Below are 23,177 nucleotides of genomic sequence, written 5' to 3'. Positions count from 1 at the left end.
CACCTCCCTCCTTCCCTCCATCTCACGCTCAGTCTTTGCATGTTGAAGAAGCTTTGAGGAGACATTCTGTGTGTGAGTGTGTGTGTGTGTGTGCGTGTACAAGGCCGTGTTTTCTCTGTTTGTAATCTATTTTCCCCTACACGCACTTAAAAACCTAGTTTCTGCACTGAATTTCTAGCTTGGATCTCTGGCGTACACAAACACACACAGATAGACTTTTTTTTTTTTCTGCAGTCTATGTAAATTATTCACTTTCTACTGTGCAGTAAGACGTCCCACTGAAACCACACGCTGCGACATGAAGAACACATGCAGGAATACTATAGTATTCTCAAAAATACATCAAATCCACAGTGCAACCAATACATCATTAAAGGTTACAGGTAAAAGAGAAGAAAAAACAGAACACTTTTAACCTTTGAACACACATACACACGCACACTCAGTTGTGTTCGGTTGAAGGTCATCTCTAAAAGCTATGTCTGAACTCCTCTGGGGTCTGAGCATGCAGTGACCCTGTGACCTTAATGCTTTTATCGTATGGCATTATGGGTAATGACTGGGTCTTAGGTGGGGGTTAGTTTGTAGTGAGTCTCACACATATACACACACACACATACAGTAGTCAAGGGGAAACTACCTAGAAACTAGTCGGCTAAGCTACTCATACTTGTAGTCATAGTTAAATTACAGTCAAGCTTCTCCTTTAAAAAACAGTAAGCTGGCTACAAATAAAAAACAAACAAAAAAAACTAAAAAGAAACTTTTTAAATTCAGTATGAAATGCTGTTTATAGCCCACTTAGATTTCAAAATATTACATTTTGGAGTAAAACTGGTCTTGAGTGGGGAAAATATTAAGGATTTGTTATGTGTGTAACCTGGAGAACATTTCAGTGATGAAGCAAATGATTACATTTTAATAAAACATTTATTTAAGAAGTATAGGTTTGATTTTGATTTAATTTTAAAATGTACAAGTAACATATGTACACTACTGTTGAAAAGTTTCTCTGCCAGTCAGATTTTTGTTTTATAAAAGAAAGAAATCAATACCTTTATTCATTAAGGATGCATTAAATCAAAAGTGACAGTAAGACATTTATAGGGCCCTATTTGAACGATCTAAGCACATGGTCTAAAGCGCACGGCGCAAGTTCACTAAGGTCGTGTCCGAATCTACTTTTGCTAGTTTAACGACGGGGAAAATGGTCGGCGCTCCCGGCGCATGGTCTAAAAGGGTTGCCCCTATTCTCATAATGAGTAATGGGGGTGTTTTGGGATTTACGTGCGTTAAACCAATCAGAGTCTCATCTCCCATTCCCTTTAAATGCCAGTTGCGCTCACGCCATGGCGGATTCGCTATTTACATGACGGAATTTGATAGTGGAAAGACCGAACGCGTCTTCAGAGCGCAAACGGATCTGCTCGTGCGCGAGGTTAAAGTGTACAAGCAGAACATCTACGGGACAAGCCGGATTCACCATATATTTATGTACACAATAATTATCTTTTACATTGTAATCCTTTTATTTTAAATATTTGTCATGTGTGTGTGCTGCCGTGCGTCCCTGTGTGTTTAATAAGCAGAGTGTACGTGCGTTGTGGATCCGCCTATAGGCGCACATTACTAACGCGCTCTTTAAATAATAAAAAAAATACTGCGCCATTGACTTTAGATCAGGGTTCAGTTGGTCAATGGCTCAGTCTATTTCTGTTCCTCAAAATAGCAACGCGCCAACAATGCGCCAGAACACACCTCGTTCTCAGACCAGCAGCCCATGGGCGCACAAATGGGCGCAAATGCATTTGCTATTTAAACAACGAGGCGCAGGACGTGAAAATGTTAACTGCGTCGAGCTGAAACTAGCAAAAAACACTTGCGTCTCGCTTGGTGCTGCATTGGGCCGGGTGTAAGATAGGGCCCTTAATGTTACAAAACATTTCTGTTTCAAACAAATGCTGTTCTATTGAATCTATTCACGGTTTCCACAAAAATAAGAAACAGCACAACTGTTTTCAACATTGATAATAATCAGAAATGTTTCTTGAGCAGCAAATCATCATATTAGAGTGATGAAGGATCATGTGACACTGAAGACTGGAGTAATGATGCTGAAAATTCAGCTTTGATCACAGGAATAAATTACATTTTACAATATATTCACATAGAAAACAGTTATTTTAAATGGTAATCATATTTCACAATATTACCGTTTTTACTGTATTTTTGATCAAATAAATGCAGCCTTGATGAGCAGAAGAAACCTTTCAAAAGCATATATATAATACAATTACAATGCAGCATTTTATTAGTCTCGAAACATATGCTATGCAACATACACTATTTTAATGCAAATGCTTCTTGCTACACATTTTGTGCGTTGTTGCTTTCCTGAAACACAACGAAAGCATTTTCGTAAACTTTCATAAACTGTCTTTTACATGCAGTTCTCTTTCAGTTCAACTAGAGAATCCACAATTAGTTAGTCAACATGTTCATTGCAGTTTCCTGAATAATAATGCATCCAGTTTAAAAAATGAAAGGAAACTCTATTGCACGCTTTGAGTACTGAGATGTGACCGCCACACTAACACAAGCCACACGTCATGCACTGAATACACACTTCTGATAAAAGGGTTAAATAAGTAACAGTGTGGAACGATATTGAATGGGAAAAATGTGGATAGACCGATGGAAAGATGGGAATGAGTGTGGCTGGAGGAGGAGAGGAACGAGCCAGAGTTGGAATGAGTGGGAGTTGGAAGGAATCGCTGAGGGAATACCACTCTCACTGAAGCGTGACTGAGGAGCAAAGCAGACTGAACGAGAGAGAGAGAGAGAGAGAGAGAGAGTGTGAGAGAGAGTGTGTGTGAGAGAGAGAGAGAGAGAGAGTGAGAGAGAGAGAGTGTGTGAAAAGCAGTGCTACTGTAGAATGTAGTATTGATTCTTGTAGAATGAAACACAAAGTAATGATTAAATCAAAACAGTGTGACTATGATGATTGAGATGAACTAACGTTTTAGTCTGTTATTGAAACTAGTACTGTAATTTAAAACTCAAACTTAAAAAAATTTAAATAATGCTAGAAACAAAAATTTAGAAAAAAATATTGCCGAAAATGTGAAATATTGCTTCTGCAACTAACTGAATTTAGATTAAGTTTAAGTACTTCAATAAAAATAAGTTAAACTTAATTAAAGCTAAAAATATTAAAATAAAAGCTAGTTCAAAATATTAATAAATACTATGGCGTTAGGATATGGGTTTGGTTTAGTTGCATGTAATTATGCAACATTTATATTTATTATTACAGTAACTACATGTAACGTAATAAGGACACTAAAATAAAGTGTTACCAATACTATAATAGTGTATAAAAAAGTAATAAAATAACGCTGATTGAAATATGGAAGACAGAAGAGAAAGACACAGAAGAGCTGTACATACAAATACATGTACAATACTCAATTTAAACTCTATCATTTCCAATTAAATCAGACACATATAGCATGAACATATCACACACTATTATTTTGAAATAAAGCTAATTATAATAAAGCAATGTACTGAAAACACCTTGAACTTGAAGAACATTGACATGATTTATGAATCATCGCCAGAAGAAGGTTGTATGAGATTTTACAAATTACATTAACAACATTAATAAAAAAATAAATAAAAAAACATTAACAAATGGGGGCAGAGCTTAGAAAAGGGTCCATCGAATGTAATAGAAATTTACTGTAGCGTTTTGCTACACAACAATCACATAGCAAACAAATAAAAACAAATCCTTTCAGAACAGAGCACAAGATAAGGGTCAGTTTACTGGATTAGATTTCACCAACTGCTCTTTATACACCTTCACCTCTGCTCTGGAGGCTCTCAGAGGGAATGAATCGCTCATAATTAATCGCAGGAAATGTGTGTGAGTGAGAAACAGAGAGATCTGGTGGTGTTCTATCATCTAATGAACAGAGGAGGAAAAAGAAGAGACAGAAGCCAGACAGAGAAAATCAGAGAACGAGAGAGTTCCTGGCTTCGGCTGAGTCTCAGTGCGGATTCATGTTTGTTTTGTTTGTTTGATTTGCTCATCGTGAAACTGCTCACATAATCCATAACTCACAGAGACTCTAAGAGAAAGACAGTCAGAGCGACAGCGACAGTTCCAATTAGAATTCCGATTCCAATTCAAAAAGGCTTTTACGCTGTGATGATGTCATAGTAGAACCTTTTCAAATCTAAAAAGAACTTTTGATTCTCTAGTTCTTTAGAAAACCTAAACACGCGTCTGAAGAAACTTCATGAACTTTTTTATCATGGTACCTGAATCCAGTCGATTGTAGGGAGGATGAAAACGTTGTCCCGGGAATCAGGCCATAATTATTGAACAGGATTCTCATGGTCATGGAAAACGGAGTTTTAATATTATGATTTGCAGACCTGAAAAAAAATCAAATATTCAAAAGCAATGGGAATTTCTGTTATGAATTAAACAAATTGTAGTTACACTCTGCTATAAAATATTCAGTCAGCTAGAAATTGCTCTTTGTGAGTGCAAAAAAATACGTTAAAAAAAAAGTCTGGAGTCAGGAAGTGGAGAATGAAGGTCATCGTCGAATCCCAATGGAAACACCGGCTGTTATTGAAGTAACCATTCAGTTAAATGACTGAATTAACTAGTGGCTACATTTCAAAAAGGCTACATTTTATTTGACCAGTTTATTGAACCTTGAGACAAAATAAAAAAACGTTGCATATGTTTTTATTGATATTTGATACATCAGGCTTTTATGGCTCATGGAGTATGATTGAGAATATGGAGCTCATACTCGAAGAGGAAAAAACGCTTCAGTTTTATTCAGAGGCTCAAACTGAGCAAAAATATGCAATTTGGTGCAGATGCTGATATTTAAACGGAAGTAAGATGGAAAATTATTGTAATGTAAATCAATGAGCTCTTTATAACAGTATAACAGACTACTTGCGTAAAATGCATTTAAATATCAGTCGTCACTCTATATCTGCCAATAATATGTCTTAGTAAGATGATTTGCTTTAATTTTATGATCAAAGCTCTGTAGTTTAAAAACATATAATGCAATGCAATACAATGATGATTTATAGATGAAGAAATAAACCTTCCTCAAAAAGCCTGTTTTGAGACTCACATTTGAACATGATTTTACTTTATAAAAATCAGTAAAGATTTCACAGGAAAAAAGAGACCTACAATTATACTAAAAGGCATTTTACTTGCTAAAAAAGTCTAAACTATATCAATCAAATGACAGAAGGCATGCAGTAGATTGTGTGCAACAGGTTTTTCAGCAAAGTTTGATCATGGTGATCATTTAGAGGCCTTAGAAATGTGCATATCAAAGCATGAAACAGTAGGCTTTATAAGGTTAGAGTGCACTGGTGTGTGTTTTGCATTATGAGCTGATATGAAGAAAACCTGAGAGTGTGAGCGCAGCATTTGTGAGAGGTGAGGGCCAGCAGATGGTGGGAGTAATTCTGCTGTCCCAGCGGCTCGTATAGGACACCATCCTTATCCCAGCAGGACAACCGCACATTAGACCCACACACACACACCAAACTGCAAATCCCAGAGAGAAAACAGCTAGGGAAACATTCAGACTCCTCAGTTCAGAATGACTCTCTGGACGCTCAAAGAGGTCATAACATGGACAACAGGGTTGTTCTTACTCTTCACTCATGAATAACTTAATCACATTAACATTTGACCATTTATACATCACATATGTGACCCTGGACCACAAAACAAGTCACATGGGTCAATTTTTTGAAATTGAGATGTATACATCATCTGAAAGCTGAATAATTGGACAATATTTGGTCGAGATACAACTATTTAAAAATCTGGAATCTGAGGGTGGAAAAAAATCGAAACATTGAGAAAATTGTGCATTTATGTTCATGATTCGCTGCATTCACTCACAAAAATACATGTTTTATATATTTACGGTAGGAAATTTACTAAATATCTTCATGGAACATGATCTTTACTTAATATCCTAATGATTTCTGGCATAAAAGAAAAATCTATAATTTTGACCCATATAATGTATTGTTGGCTATTGCCACAAATATACCCGTGCGACTTATGACTGGTTTTGTGATCCAGGGTCATATATGCATATTCATTTATCATTGTTTTGGTTTCTGCGGTCTTTAAAGCACCAGATCACACGTGCTTTTCTAAACAATTAGAGAATAAAAAACTTCTTTGTAAAGCTTTTAAAAGGGTCAAACGTTTGGCATTAGACTGTTAAACCCTTTTTGGCTATAAACCCTAATTGGAGCTTTTATGTTTTAAAGTGCACATTGACGCACACGGAAACGTCCGATAAATGAAGTAACACGTCACACTACAGACAGCTCAAGTCAGACCACTTCAGTGCACACTACACCGCATGGTGGAAGAGCAGTGGTGTCGGAGATGAGGGAAGGAGAAAGAGGGGGAAAAATGTTCACAGGCAGTGGAAAAGAAAAAGCGAGAAAAAAAGAGTGTGAGAGAGATAGATGAGGGTTGGCTCAAGGTACAGGATGATGTTGTGAATATTTGATGCTGATGGATCCATGTTCACTCCAGCGGAACAAACTGGATTGAAGCTCGACAGTAACACACACACACACACACACACACACACACACACACACTGTTCTGCTCAGGTGGAAAAGTCTCATTTAGGATCAGGGCCATTTGGTCTTACACAAACGCTCATTTCTGCTTTACTGGTCCCAATCTACAGCACACACCTGTGTTCATTGCTCTGGATGCATTTCCACCTGCCAACACACACTCACACCTGTATTTTACGTCTCTGAAAGCGCTCGGCCCTGCTTGAGCGCAGCTTATTAGTTAGCTGGTTTGAAATGCTTGTACTGGCCTTCATACCGTATTCATTCATTTCTTAATGACTAATGGCACATTCAATCATTTAAAACCACAATGTCAAAACTGTCTCAAATACTTTTTCCCTGTCTTTTTTCTTGAAAGAAAAAAATGGTGTGGGGAAAAATAAGTTATTCAGAATCAAATTCAGATGCATATTTACATTCACATTAATATAAGAAATTCACATTTATGTTCACATAAAAAATATGACATTAGAATTTAAATCAAATTCACATTCACATTAACCAGTGTCATTATTGTTACTGTAGCTCAATTGAAATAAAGTTAATAAAATATAAATATTACATAACATAAAAAGATCAAATAAGTTGAAAGTTGAAAAACTAAAATAATAAAATAGAATAAAAATAAAATGAAATAAAATAGAACTACAAAAAATTACAAAAGCACATAACAAAATTGCTAAAACTTAAACTGAAATTAAAATGAAAAATAAAACGTAAAAGCTTATTCTAAATATTATTAAATAATATAATAGTATATAAATAATATTAGAATAACACTGACATTAATATTAAAATTCACATTAACCAGTCATTATTGTTAACTAAAACATTTTATTTTTTTTGTTAATTGAATTGAAGCTGAAATAAAATAAATTATGAATATTAGAGGAAAAACTTTAAAGAAATGTTGCCTTGGCAAATAACTTGGATGAAGAACTATTACTAAACTTTGAACTGAACCATGAAAACTAAAAATATCAAAATAAAATCTATTTCTAAATATTAATAAATACTATAATAGTATATAAAATAATTCTAGAATAACACTGACATTCGCAATTCGCATTCAAATGCACATCAAATCATTCTGATTGGCTGTATTACAGTACATCTAAAGCAGTGGCGTGTAAAAAGCTTGACACAAATGCAAGTAATGTCAAATGATGTTTCTCCATCTTTCTGTCGTTCAGGTGTAAGTGTAATCTCCACGCGTCTCACTGTGTGTCCGTGGAAGGCAACTTACAGTGTCAGTGTGAACACAACACGACCGGACAGGACTGTCAGCGCTGCAATAAAGGATTCAAAGCCAAGACCTGGAAACCAGGATCATATTTACCAACACCCAACGGATCCCCCAACTCGTGTGAGTAAAATACACACACTGACACATGCAACATATACAGGGCTTGGACAATGAACCTGAAACAGACCTCAATATTGTATTAGTACGGTGTAGGGCCTCCTTTTGTGCCCAATACAGCATCAATAGATCTTGGGAATGACAGATACAAGTCCTGCGGGATTTTGAGCCGTTTTCTGACTCGCTCCTCCAAAATACCCCAAAGTGGCTCAAAAATATTTACATCTGGTGACTGTGCAGGCCATGGGAGTTGTTCAGCTTCACTTTCATGTTCATCACACCTTTCTGACACAGTGTGTATTGGTGCATTTCATGCTGATACACGGCACCGCCTTCAGGGTACAGTGTTTGAAACATGAGGTGCACATGCTCCTCCAGAACGGTTCTGTAGTCCTTGGCAGTGACGCGCACATCAAGCACAGTCGGGAATGCCATGATATTACAGCCCGAACCATCACGGATCCACCCCGCGCTTCAGTCCGGGTGTTGAGACTCCTTGGGGCTTCTCCACACCGTAACTCACACGGAGAGACAGTGAAGGTGGACTCAGTAGAGAACGCAATGCATTCACTGTCCACTGCCCAAGATGTCCTCGACTGGCACCATTGAAACCTAGCCTGGAAATCCAGACCTGAATCTGAAAGATTAATGGTCTGGCATCGACTAATGAAAATCGTCCAGCTCGAGGGGCGGCACCAAGCATGCATTTGAAAATCTCACTGCACGCAATTGGACAACACTCTGACCAATCACAACAAGCCCCATACGCTTAGCTACCAGCGGAGCTAACTGGTAGATTAGACTCTTGCCGTATCCGGTCGGCAAAACAGCAAAAACGCCCTTCTTGCAAAGGAACGACTCGAGCGGCGTCTTCTGTTCCTGTTTTAGATAAAAAGCCACGTCTAACTCGTTCATTGTAGCGACCAAAGCCGTTTCAAACAACTGGTGTTCATCCATAGCCATCTCGCAATGTTTGCTAATGACTTCGACGTCACAGCGCTGTCGTCATCTCGCCTCTGGCCCGCCTATATCAGATAACCCGATGTGATTGGTGCAGCTCAGATCGAGGGGCATATTTAATGAGCATCATTACTCGACACCAACTCGCTGAGCAAATTCAACTTGTGCTCTCGCAAGAACTCTGGATTTCCAGGGTAATTGAAACCGGCATTTAGCATTGAAACAAGTGACCAAAGGTTTTGCAATAGCAGCCCGACCTTGAATATCGACTCTGTGGAGCTCCTGACGAACAGTTTTGTGGAAACAAGTTGCGCATTTAATTCTGCTGTGAGTTGGACAGCTGTGGTTTGGATACAATCCAGGTTAGTACCTGGTCATCCCTGTCCGACAAGCTTCCTCCTGTCGGATGTCGTGTGTCCTGGTATATATTATACATTAATTATAGGTTCTTAGTTGCTGTTGTGAATGCAAGTTTTGTTGCAAAATCAATTGAATCAATAACACAATAGTCAGATTTGAGCAAGATTAATTCATTATATAATATTCTATTCTACTGTAAAAGGGAATTAATTATCTCCGAAATCATACAGGTCTCGCATATCTAAGCCCGTCATACCGAAATTTCCTCATTATTTTTTGGGTTCAGAATTCCTCGACCACAATTCCTCTGAGCTTCAGAGATCTTTACACTCCGACACACACACACAGAGAAACCAGACGGACGGTTATCCACCAGTCTGGATCTGATTTATCCCTGAAAATGTGGACAAAACGATCAGGAGGGACTGAAATGAGGGATAAACCAAAAGCAAGACAAAGAAAAAAAGGCGGATAAGGACACAGCGATAGAATGAGAAAAAGAGATAAAACGAAGATGAACACGAATTTCATTTTTCCTCCCTTCTGTACAGTATCCAAAGGGAGATCCTTTGGAACACAACATCCCTCCATTTTACCAGCAGCACTCGTGATAAAATAATAATCTAGGGCATCACACACACACACACACACAGATGAATTCAGCAGACTGCAGATCTCGACTCGCTTCACTTACACACCCGAGCGCTGCAGAGCCTTTTAGACTTCACAGAGCTGTCAGCTCACAGTAAGATCAAGACTGCTGGTGTGGCGGCCCAATTCCCAGAGAACAGAGGAGGAGCGCGCAGACGCACACCACCATACTGCCTTCCCAGCCTACAAAACACACGCGCACAGGTTCCTCTGTGGAGAGAGCGTCCCAAATCTGCACTGATCACTGTCAGAACAGGAACCACTAGAATGATATTCAGAACTATATCTTTATCGTTATACTGTATTTATCTGGCCTTAATAGACTAGCTCTGTTCCAAAACCTAGATAGCAAAAAAGGGACAGAATACCTGAATGCATTGCAATGAACACATTGATTAAAATTCATAATTTCATTTATGCATATATTTATTTAATATACTATGAAACGGACAGTTCTTATTTTTCATGCAAAGCTGCAGTGTTTATTTGAAATGAATGCGTTTCATGTGTAGAGGCCTATTTCGAAATTATGCTGCATTTGGTCAATTTGTTGGACAAAATATTGAATGCCTGAATGCATTGCAACAAGCATAGCATCTGATCAAAATTGCGGTTTGATTATTTGTATAATTTATTTAGTATATGCATATTTCATTTAATATTTTAATTCACATACACATTAACATACAAATTCATATTCATGTGTACATTCAAATGCGCATGAAAATTCACAACTAGCGATGCTACTGTTAACTTAAACTAATTAAAACAATTGTTCATCGTTTTTCATGTTAGTTCACAATGCATTAGCTGATGAGCATGACTTTTGATTTTTAAAAAAATGTAAAAAAAAGTCTTGAAATTAACAATAACTAAGATTAATAAAGGCTATAGAAGTATTTATCGTTAGTAATAATGTTAACAAATTAGATCTTATTGTAAAGTGCTTTGTTAAATTTTATTTTCTACTTAAAATTGATGACAGCACTAACAGCCAAATTAAAAATCTTGAATTATTTACACTTTTGCACTATATAATATGACACGAAGAGCGATAACTGTAAAGATGACTATATTAGCGTCGATCAGCGGATGAAATCGCTCTGTTTATTCTAAGTGCATGCTTCAGTTTTGTCGTCTGTCGCTTTAAATGCTCAAGCTCATTAAAGCAGGATGGATTCTGATTGGCTGTCAATGTTTTTATCGTTCATCAGCTGGACAGAACTATTCTGATTCCAAATGATGCCGTTATCGTCATAAGTGTGGTGTGGGCTCTGCTATTCGTTTACATTTAGATCGATTTTTATATCTTTATCGGGCCATGATAGACTATAAGCTTGGATGTTATTTACGTCTAGCAACATCTGTGATGCAGAATGTTCCAGATCAGTCACTCATGATGTTCCATTTCAGTCCGGATGCCGGCTTAGAAGGCAGCTGTCTATGTAGAAAACAACTGACTAGGTTTTGGAACAAAGCTACTGACACACTCTCTCTCTCTCTCTCTCTCTCTCTCTCTCTCTCTCTCTCTCTCTCTCTCAGGTTCTCAGGCGCAGGCTGGCTCTTCTTCTGGTTCCAGTAAGTACAGAACCCTCAAGAAACAAGAGGATGGCTCTTTCATCCTCTCTCTCTCTCTCTCTCTGATATGTCAGTCATCCCTCGCTCTCTCTTTCTTCCTTGTCTCTGTGCTCCATCCCTCGTTATGTCTTCTTCATTTTTCATGGGCCGCCCGTCCCGTGGCTTTCATCATCGTCAAATCACCGAATCTAGCCGCAATTCAGCCTAACATCAGAGAGCAGGAGGAAGAAAGATGAAGGGAGATACAGAGGAAGGAACATAGAGAGATGCAGGAAAGATGACGTAATTCCTTAAGGGTTCAAAGAGAATAAGAGAAATTAGAGATTTACTCTGAGGACACGCCTACATCATTACATGCACTAAACACACACACACACACACACACACACACACACACACACAGATTCTCAGCCAAAATTTAAGAAGGGATTTCCCAGAAAACAACAGTACAGCTGGTGGTTTGCTCTCAGAAACACCCCTGCAGAAATTCACCATGATACCCATTATTCCCCCCCAAATCACCATAGTTACTGGAGTTATTGTTACAGTAAAACTGTGGTAAATTGGTCTTATAAAAATAAAATGTCATTCAGAACTCTAAAAATGCTGGGATGTTTCAACCCATGTGATGGGTTCATCTATCAGATATGGATGAACCCAACCATTGGTTTAAATGAACCTGTTTAAACTGTTTGATTTAAACTAACGGTTGGGCTTGTCTATATTTGACCCAAACATGGGTTGAAACGACCCAGCATTTTTAGAGTGAAAATAAAGTTTTTGTTAATTGAAATAAAAATGAAATAAAGTAAAAAAAAATGATTTTTTACTTCTATTTACACTTATTTCATTTCAGTTAGTTAAGGCACTAACTGAATAAAAAAGCTAAATAGAAATATATATATAAAAAAAAACTAAAACAAAAAAAATTACAAAAGTACATAACAAAATTACTAAAAGTAACGTCAGAGCGAAAATCTAAATATTTAAAAAAAATACTATAAAAGTATATAAATTATAAATAAAAAAACAGTGGAAATTACTAGATTATATTAATTATCTATTATTTATATTCTAGCTATATACGCTTAATTGTACATATTAACTATATTTTAATAATTTAATAAATAATTTAAAAGCTTTTTTTTAAATTGTTTGGTTTTTTTGTTGTCAATACAGTAAGATGTTAAAAAAAATTACATTTACAGAAAATTACAGAACAAAAACAAACAAATAAAAAAAGAAAGCTTCCTATGTTTATAGTGGTTTTACAGTAGTAACAATAACTATGATATATTTACAGGAACTATGATAAACAAATGTGTTTCTATGCCATATCTCTACAATTGCTTTCCTCCATGACAACAGTTGCTACTTTAACTTCTCAGCAGTTGTCTTTCAGATTAGACGACCATTGGTTTGTGTGTGTGTGTGTGTGTGAAAGTATCTAGCACTATTCCAAACACATTCAAAGGATCTCGAAGCACTCATAACTCCAGAACGGTTTACAAAATACATGCGATTTAACTCAGCCACAAAGTTTTCTCGAACTGGCTTGATTTATGCATTGTGACGGAGCATTTTTCAAGGAATGCTGAGTAGATCCTGTCGCCGTAGCGTTAGTCTAATTTTAAAGCTGTCTGTGTTCCTGCGGAAAAGCACTTAGGAGAAGTGGAGCCCGGGACTCCGTGATGTCAGGAATTTAAGAGCATTTGTGTAACGTCGTAAAGCTTTAAACTGCCTTCCAGCGACATGGCGCTGGTGCATCTGAGCTGCCATTCAGGAAAATTAAATGTGGGAATCAACAGGAAATGATGTCACTGGAGCCACATTAGAGTTTAGAATGCAAGTTGTGACAATCTTAAATTCACTCTATCTGTCAGCATCACAGACAGAGTGTGTGTTTTTGTGTAAGGCAACTAACTACACATGGCTCTTTTTGTTTTTTGTGTGTGTGTGTGTGTGTGTGTGTGTGTGTGTGTGTTTGTGTGTGTGTGTGGCATATGGCCTAGAGAAATCAAACTCGTAGATCATGTCCCTGTTTTCTCTCCCCTGTAGTATAAAGGTCTACAGGTCACACACACACACAAACACAGGCTCAATGGGGAGATGATATGTAGGCCAGGGTATGGGTTGTAACCTATAGTGCATTGGTAAATGATCCACATGACAGCACACAGGTTACCGTTAACGCTTGTATTTTGTTTAAAGAAAAGCAGAAGCCAGAACAGAACGACGCAGCATATATTCACCTCCGTCACTCTCCCCACAAATGCAAGGCTCGGGGAAACCCCGAAACATAGGTCTTGTAAAAAGTGTTCAGTTCACTTACTTTTAAAGGAGAACTCCGGTCAATTTTAACATTGAGCTCATTTTTTTGTAAATTTGGAGTGCTGTCAGTACAGAGAACAACGACAAAAATCGGTGTTGCCTACACCGTGTTATCCTCTTTTTAAAATTTGCACCCTGTTGACTTCAATGGGGCAAGTTTTAAAGCTGCTTTTAGCCTCTTAACATCCTTGATGTGTCATTACAAGTGCACAGGTCATGTGAGTGATTCCTTCAGAGTGAACACGAGTGAATCTGACTGCAGTAGATGTGAAAGATATGTATAAAAATGATGTTATTTAAGCCAGCGCAAATACCTGTATTTATTTCCTGTTTTCGGTCGAAGTCCATAGTAATCGATTGTCGAGTTCACGCGCATTGGTTTAGTACCAGTAGGTACTTCCGAAGGAATCACTCACATGACCTGTGCACTTGTAATGACACATCAAGGATGTTAAGAGGCTAAAAGCAGGTTTAAAACTTGCCCCATTGAAGTCAACAGGGTGCAAATTTTAAAAAGAGGATAACACGGTGTAGACAACACCGATTTTTGTCGTTGTTCTCTGTATTGACAGCACTTCAAATGTACAAAAAAATTAGCTCAATGTTAAAATTGACCGGAGTTCTCCTTTAAACTTCACTTAAAAATGTAGTAAACCCGTTGCCTTAAAATTATTAAGTAAATAAACTTTAAAAATTAAGTTATGTGAACTTGACAATTCCACATTACTTAATTTTTTCGATTAAGCATGAAGTTTATTTACTTAATAATTTGAAGACAACAGGTTTCCTCAATTTTTTTAAGTTAAGTCGACTGATCACTTTTTACAGTGACGAACAGCCACACCATTACAGTGTGTGTTCATTTTAATGTGGGATGAATGTCCTTCTGTGCACGCACGCACACACACACAGGGATTATACAGGGTCAGTGTGTGTGTTCAGACAGGGATTACGAGGTCAGAGCAGCGAGTCTGATCCTCTGGATGCTGGTTGGTCAGTTGGGCAATAGCCACAAACCAGTACACACAAACACCACAGGAAATGACAGGAAGACATTTTCTCTTTCACTTAGGAAAATTTTGCATAATTCAAACAAACATTAATTTAAGCGAATGACATGCATTAAGGAGTCAAAGTTCCAACATTACATCTTGAAAATATATAGGTCAGTATTTGTTGTGTATACTATACTGTTCAAAAGTTTGGGATCAGTATGCATTTTTGGAAAGAAATTAATACTTTTATTTAGCAAGAATGTATCAAATTAATCAAAAATTATAGAGTAAAGACATTCTATTCATCAAAGAATCCTGAAAAAAAGTATCAGTTTCCACAAAAAAATAATAATTCTGAAGCACAACTGTTTTCAACATTGATAATAATCAGAAATCAGCAAATCGTCATATTAGAATGATTTCTGAAGGATCATGTGACACTGAAGACTGGAGTAATGATGCTGAAAATTCAGCTTTGATCACAGGAATAAATTACATTTTAATATATATATATATATAAACAGAAAACCGTTTTTTTATTTTATTGAATTGAATTTCACAATATTACTGTTTTCACTGTATTGTTTAATCAAATAAATGCAGCCTTAATCCATACCGACCCCAAACTTTTGAACAGTTGTGTATATGATCAGAAGACAGCGATATCAAGAAGGAATAATCCGCATTTGACAGCATAAAATCAGAGTCTGTCTGTCTGTGGTTCCTCTGTCGCTGTAGTTTCAGACAAATGCCTGCAGGTGTTGTTTTCAAATGCGTATTCATTTGCTATTGTTCATCTTTAATGCCAACAGTGACTGACCCTTCAGCTGAAGATTTCACTACAGCTATAACAGAATCACCAGCTTTGAACACAGGTGGGACAGGGTGACCCTCAAAGGCTCCCGTAGTTGTAGCAATAAAGTAGGAAAAAAGCTAGAAATTATGCATAGCATCTGCATAGACTAGAGATTCAGATATAGAAACCTAGTTATATTACCCAAGTGTACAAATAAAATAATTTAGCTAAAAACAACTGAGAATTAAAACGTACATATTAGATTAACTTTTCATCTATTATTATTATTATTAATTATTACACTTTAATGTTTTATGAAATGTTCTATGTATGAGGTGGGAGAAAAAAAGGTGCTACTCCTGAATATAACATATCTAGATTAATATATTATGCAATATAAGGTACTTTACATAGACTATACTAGTTGCTGCGTTGCTAGCAGAGCTTAATGATGATGTAATGTGCCTTAATCCAACAGAGTGCCATCTGCAACTCCATGAGCGCACAAACACACATGCACAAACACATGCATACTGACAATCTGCAATAAATCACAGCTTCATAATCTAACAGCAATTCACTCAAGAGCTCTGCTATTACAAATGTGCTCTGGTCAGATCAACTGATGACGCACTGAATATGTTCCCAATGGCTACCATGCTTTCTGCAGACTGGCAAACGGGAATACATTTTATCTGAAATAAAATAATACAAATATAAAATCCCTGTATTTACTGTATGAGAATTAAACGACATGCACTGATTTAACACAATAACAAAATTGGTGTTGTTATGTGTTGTTACATACTGCATCACTTTTTTTTTTTAATAGTAGGCAATTTCAGGGTTGTGCGACATTCAGAACTGAATTGAAAATGACTTTAAAATTCTCAGTCAATTGTTGAATTTGAATTGATGTAGAAAACAAGAATGTAATGCATAAGTCATTTTAATTGCAAAAAAAGCAAAGACATTTTAGATGTTTAAAAGTAGTTTAAAAGTTTTGAAAAAGGTTTTAAAAGCCTTTAAGTTTGAAGGTTTATAGAGGCCTTATGGATAGACAGACAATCAATGTAAATTAATAAAATGGAGCAAATGGAACACTTCATTTAGCAGAATGAACGTGATGAATTACTTTTAATTGCAATTCCTCTTCCTGTCATTGCAGTTTAGCTTCCTGTGGGCTGTGACTAGTTCAACTTAAATTCATTGACAGGGAGTCGATCATTCAATTCTGAATTTTGCACAGGCCTGGACAGTATACACTGCACAGTAAGCAGTACGCTAGTATTCCATTCTGAATATTTTAACACACAGATTGAACATGGAATGAATTCATAACATGCCTCTGCAGTGCAGAATGGAATTACACTTGACACTTGAAAGCAACTGCAAGAACCGAACTACAAGATTTAAAATGCAAGAGGTTTTGTTAAGCTCAGCACTTTGCATGTTTGCACGTATTCCATGCTGACTCTGGTTTCTCTAACCCGTTTCTATTACACTCCCCCTCAAATCCCATTAGATGCTCCTTCAGTCCCACCAGCTAAAATAGAGCCTAAGACACTTTATACCACTACAGAAGCCCCGCCCCCAGCCACACCCCCTTCTTATATTCTCACTGAGGACACGTCCCACAAAGCCACACCCCTGGAGGAGGGGCCTGTTCACAAACATATAGAGAGCACAGGTAAGGGCATTAGTGTGTGTGTGTGTGTGTGTGTGTGTGTGTGTGTGTGTGTGTGTGTGTGTGTGTGTGTGCTAGTGTTACTAGTCTGTTATAGAAGCATCTTTCAAAGACTTGTATTGGCAGTCAAAGCATTGTAGCCAAGCCAAGAGCTCAGCGACTCTGCTGCCAGTAAGTCATCTACTCAAACGTACCCCTAGAGGATTGTGGGTAACGGCTCCAAAGCATGTGCGCAGTGGGAAATCAATGCTCAATTAGACAGTGTTTTCCTCTGTCAAAATATAGAGTGACTTTGCATCTTTCAGCACAAAGTGGATTAGGGCAGCCTGTGAATATATAAAACAAAGAACCACCACACACACTCATTGATCGAAGCACACATACACACCCGAGGAATGAATACTGCATGACGTTTAACGAGTGAGCGAGAACTCCAGCTCGAGCTCAGATCAGAAAACGTCAAGCTGGCATGAAAAAACGGAGGGAGGAATAAACCGCTCAGCTGAGACGTGAGACAGAGCAGCTCCTCGGATGGATTTAATAAAGGTGGAGATCTTTGAGATTCTCTGTGGCGTACCGCGTACGTGTGTTGATGAAATTACAGCATGGCCGTTGTGTACACGCAGGAGCGTTTGTGTACCTCAAACAACACCGATCTGTCGGTCGAGATTAATTGCAGTTTGGTTTGTCTGTTTAACGTCATGTACCACTTTTCATGTATTTTAGTACTCCCCTGCAGCCACATAGCAATCACTCAGAAGTGCAGTCACTACTGAAGCTACATTCAAATTAAGAATCACATCGATGAAGCTCAGACACAACTAGCAAAACCACTGAACAGGAACTGTAGTTGCACTCCATTGCACAGCTGATTCATTCTATGAAATGCAAAAAGAAAACAAATTGGTAAAACTGTAAGTGATAATGGGACGGTGATATAAAAATAATTTCTTGTCACCTCCTAAGCTGTGATAATATTTTTAAACTACATGCCATACAACACTGCACAAGCCTAAGGCAAAAGTTACTGGGAAACAGAAGGTGAAAAAGAAAGAAGCACAAATAAAAGCATGAATATATGAAGAGTTCAGATGCAAAAGCCTCTAACTGCCATCTGAAATTTTCTTCTAGAATGATCATTTTTATCAAGGTTGTATATTTAAGTTCAGTAATTTCACTTAAATGGCAATGAAAATTATCTATTAATTGTCATTTAAGTGAAATTACTGAACTTAAATATACAAGCTTGATAAAAATCATTCTAGAAGAAAATTTCAGATGGCACTTAGAGGCTTTTGCATCTGAACTCTATATACATATATAGGTGTGGTTTGAGCGTAACGTGAAATAAACCAATCAGAGCGTCATCTCACATTCCGTTTACAAGCAGGCGCGTTTGTTCCATGGCGGATTGCTATTATAACGGCGGATTTGCCAGGCGCACGCCAGGAGCGGTTCACAGCCGAGGAGACCGACGTTCTCGTCAGGGCCATAAAAGACAGAGAAGAGACATTGTATGGGGATGGGAGAAACCCACCCAAATTAGCTTCGGTTAAACAGGCGTATAATAATTTGGGTAAATGTGTAAGCTAGATTTATGCCTATTTTTCACATCTTCATGGACACCACAATGATTTCCCTCATGTGGAATATTTTTCCTTGTAATAATGTATGGTTTGCAAAAATGTAAACTGCTGCGTCTGTGTAGATGAGAGAAGCAAAGTGTATGCGCCTTGTGCACACGCTATATTATGGCCAAGCCCTTAAAATAGCATCTGAATAACGCGCCACTGACTTTAGACTAGGTTTTTCTGGTCTGTGGCGGAATTGTTTTCTGAAACTGCAAAATAGCACCAGGGAACGTTTGTGCCGGAACACGCCTCCTCTTTTCGCTGAACCGGCCCCGGGAGCGCAAGTTCACTCCCTAATTTACAGATGTGCGTCTGTGGAGGGAAAAGTCCACTGTGGAAAAGTCGGGCGCATAATAGGAATGATACATGCGTCGGTGTACAAAGTCAATTGTGCTGGGTGCAAGATAGGGCCCAATAACTTACGTATGTAAAATAAACTGAATGGATAATTGTTCATGAATAATTTTTATTTCCCAAAAACACAGAGCAGAATCTCATCCAAAGGAACCAGTAGAGATACCTGTACACACTGGTAAAAAAGCAGACAATGAGAATGAACACAAAAAAGAAGAGAGTAATATCTAATTTAAATTTCGTTGAGACATAATGTGATTAGAATGAAGTAATTAGGTGTTTTTAGCCTGATTTTCAAAGCCCTGTAAAGCCAAAATGACATGTCCCTCTTTCTGATAAACTGCAGTATCTCACAGACATAATCCCCAAACCAAGCACCCAGGACAAAACATGATTCCTGTTGAAAAAGATAGGAGACACCACAGAGAATCCGAGAAACAGACTGTGGAAGGTATCGTTAGGCATCCAATTAAGTTCTAGTATATTGTGGTAGATGTGATTTTAGTGACATATCCCTAATCTGTGGTTGACAATGAAAAGTGTAGTAGAGACCACAGAGAAGCTTGTGGTCTGTGGTTGCTATAGATTGAATGTATAGTGTGAAAGTCTTACGATTGATGTACAGGTTATTTCTGGCTAGTGTGCTGGCTGTTTAATGGCTGTTAGTAGAGCACAACACAGTGTGTGTGTTTGTGTGTATGAACCAACATTGTGATTATTCGAATGATTGCTCCCAAGCAATCCCTACAGCACCACCAGTGGAGGATTCTGGGAAGGGTGAGGAGATTTCTAAGCAGAAAGAGAAGACTTCTGGGAAACACAAAGTAATTGAAGAAGAAGTAAAGAGAGTGGAGAGTGTTCTGGAGCATAGCAGACACAGGGAAGAAACTGGTATGAAGAGTCTCACTGTGTTTTTTATTCCACTGTTTATCTGCTGTATGTGTTCAATTTCTGAATCATCTTATTAGTCACCAGTGCACCTGAACCTGCTGAATCAGAGCCAGAGTCTGTCGAGTCAATGCCAGAATCTGCGGAGTCAATTCCAGAGCCTGTCAAGCCAATATCGGAATTATATGAGACAATGTATAAACCTCATGGTCATGATTCAATACCAGAATCTCATGAACCAATACAGAACTCACATGAGTCAATACAGAAAAATAAAGAGCCAGCACCAGAATCTCATGAGCTAATAGTAAAACATCATCAGCCAATCCATAAACCTCATGAGCCAATAGTAATTCTTCATGAGCCAATGCATAATCCTCATGAGCCAATAGTGAAACCTCATGAGCCAATAGTGAATCCTCATGAGCCAATAGTGAATCCTCATGGGCCAATAGTGAAACCTCATGAGCCAACAGTAAATACCCATGAGTCAATGCATAAACCTCATGAGCCAGTAGTGAATCCTCATGGGCCAATAGTGAAACATCATGAGCCAATAGTGAATCCTCATGAATCAATGCATAAACCTCATGAACCAATAGTAAATCCCCATGAGTCAATGCATAACCCTCATGAGCCAGTAGTGAATCCTCATGGGCCAGTAGTGAATCCTCATGGGCCAGTAGTGAATCCTCATGAGCCAATAGTGAATCCTCATGAGTCAATGCATAACCCTCATGGGCCAACAGTGAATCCTCATGAATCAATGCATAACCCTCATGGGCCAATAGTGAATCCTCATGAATCAATAGTAAATCCCCATGAGTCAATGCATAAAACTCATGAGCCAGTAGTGAATCCTCATGGGCCAGTAGTGAATCCCCATGAGTCAATGCATAAACCTCATGAGCCAATAGTGAATCCTCATGAGTCAATTCATAACCCTCATGGACCAGTAGTGAATCCCCATGAGTCAATGCATAACCCTCATGGCTCAATAGTGAATCCTCATGAGTCAATGCATAAACCTCATGAGCCAGTAGTGAATCCTCATGAGCCAGTAGTGAATCCTCATGAGTCAATGCATAAACCTCATGGACCAGTAGTGAATCCCCATGAGTCAATGCATAACCCTCATGGGTCAATAGTGAATCCTCATGAGTCAATGCATAAACCTCATGAGCCAGTAGTGAATCCTCATGAGCCAGTAGTGAATCCTCATGAGTCAATGCATAAACCTCATGAGCCAATAGTGAATCCTCATGGGCCAGTAGTGAATCCTCATGAGTCAATGCATAAACCTCATGAGCCAATAGTGAATCCTCATGGGCCAGTAGTGAATCCTCATGAGTCAATGCATAACCCTCATGGGCCAATAGTGAATCCTAATGAACCAATAGTAAATCCCCATGAGTCAATGCATAAAACTCATGAGCCAATAGTAAATCCCGATGAGTCAATGCATAAACCTCTTGGGCCAATAGTGAATCCTCATGAGTCAATGCATAACCCTCATGGGCCAGTAGTGAATCCTCATGAGTCAATGCATAACCCTCATGGGCCAGTAGTGAATCCTCATGAGCCAATAGTGAATCCTCATGAGTCAATTCATAAACCTCATGGGCCAATAGTGAATCCTCATGAGTCAATGCATAAACCTCATGGGCCAGTAGTGAATCCTCATGAGCCAATAGTGAATCCTCATGAGTCAATTCATAAACCTCATGGGCCAGTAGTGAATCCTCATGGGCCAGTAGTGAATCCTCATGAGCCAATAGTGAATCCTCATGAGTCAATGCATAAACCTCATGGGCCAGTAGTGAATCCTCATGAGCCAATAGTGAATCCTCATGAGTCAATGCATAAACCTCATGGGCCAGTAGTGAATCCTCATGAGACAATTCATAAACCTCATGTGCCAATAGTGAATCCTCATGAGTCAATGCATAAACCTCATGAGCCAGTAGTGAATCCTCATGAGTCAATGCATAACCCTCATGGGCCAGTAGTTAATCCGCATGAGTCAATTCATAAACCTCATGGGCCAGTAGTGAATCCTCATGAGTCAATGCATAACCCTCATGGGCCAGTAGTTAATCCGCATGAGTCAATGCATAAACCTCATGGGCCAGTAGTGAATCCACATGAGTCGATGCATAAACCTCATGGGCCAATAGTGAATCCTCATGGGCCAGTAGTGAATCCTCATGGGCCAATAGTGAATCCTCATGGGCCAATAGTGAATCATCATGAGTCAAGTCATAAACCTCATGGGCCAGTAGTGAATCCTCATGGGCCAATAGTGAATCCTCATGGGCCAATAGTGAATCCTCATGAGTCAATTCATAAACCTCATGGGCCAGTAGTGAATCCTCATGGGCCAATAGTGAATCCTCATGGGCCAATAGTGAATCCTCATGAGTCAATTCATAAACCTCATGGGCCAGTAGTGAATCCTCATGAGTCAATTCATAACCCTCATGGGCCAGTAGTGAATCCTCATGAGTCAGTTCATAAACCTCATGGGCCAATAGTGAATCCTCATGAGTCAATTCATAAACCTCATGGACACATACCTATTGAGCCAAAAGTGGAGTCTCATGAGCCAATACACGAGATGGCTTCATCAATACACGTGCCACATAAAGAGGAGGAGAAGGAAGGGTCTCATAAACAGACAGATGCTGAAGGTATGGATCAGCTGGTAGTTTCAAACGGCCTGTAGTATAAAATCTAGACTTGATTTAGAATTCAATAGAACTCCATGAGAAGTGGTTTTTAGTCTCTTGAATGGTAAATTACATCTTTTTCTTATAAAGGCTTTTTTAGACTTCATTAAAGCTAATTTAATTTGATAGATTTTGTAGGTGCATATTACCCAGTTTGATGAGTAAAAATGGCACTGTCTGATCAA

General features: G+C 38.3%; 1 protein-coding gene across 2 annotated transcripts in view; it reads left to right on the top strand.

The window, feature by feature from the left end:
* Window positions 1–23,177, top strand: part of ntng2b (netrin g2b) — a 64,375-nt gene that overhangs the window by 26,551 nt on the left and 14,647 nt on the right. For both annotated transcript variants that reach the window (XM_079846921.1, XM_079846922.1), the window contains exons 4-9: window positions 7,863–8,035; window positions 11,546–11,581; window positions 15,720–15,782; window positions 17,229–17,393; window positions 20,114–20,266; window positions 20,344–22,953. In XM_079846921.1, the coding sequence (XP_079703047.1) occupies window positions 7,863–8,035; window positions 11,546–11,581; window positions 15,720–15,782; window positions 17,229–17,393; window positions 20,114–20,266; window positions 20,344–22,953 (3,200 nt within the window). The remainder of the gene's footprint in view (window positions 1–7,862; window positions 8,036–11,545; window positions 11,582–15,719; window positions 15,783–17,228; window positions 17,394–20,113; window positions 20,267–20,343; window positions 22,954–23,177) is intronic.

This window comes from Squalius cephalus, assembly GCF_949319135.1.
Source record: "Squalius cephalus genome assembly, chromosome: 17".
Classification (NCBI taxonomy): Eukaryota; Metazoa; Chordata; class Actinopteri; order Cypriniformes; family Leuciscidae; genus Squalius; species Squalius cephalus.
The sequence above is the reverse complement of the archived record's forward strand: the minus strand, read 5'-3'. Positions and strand labels throughout refer to the sequence as shown.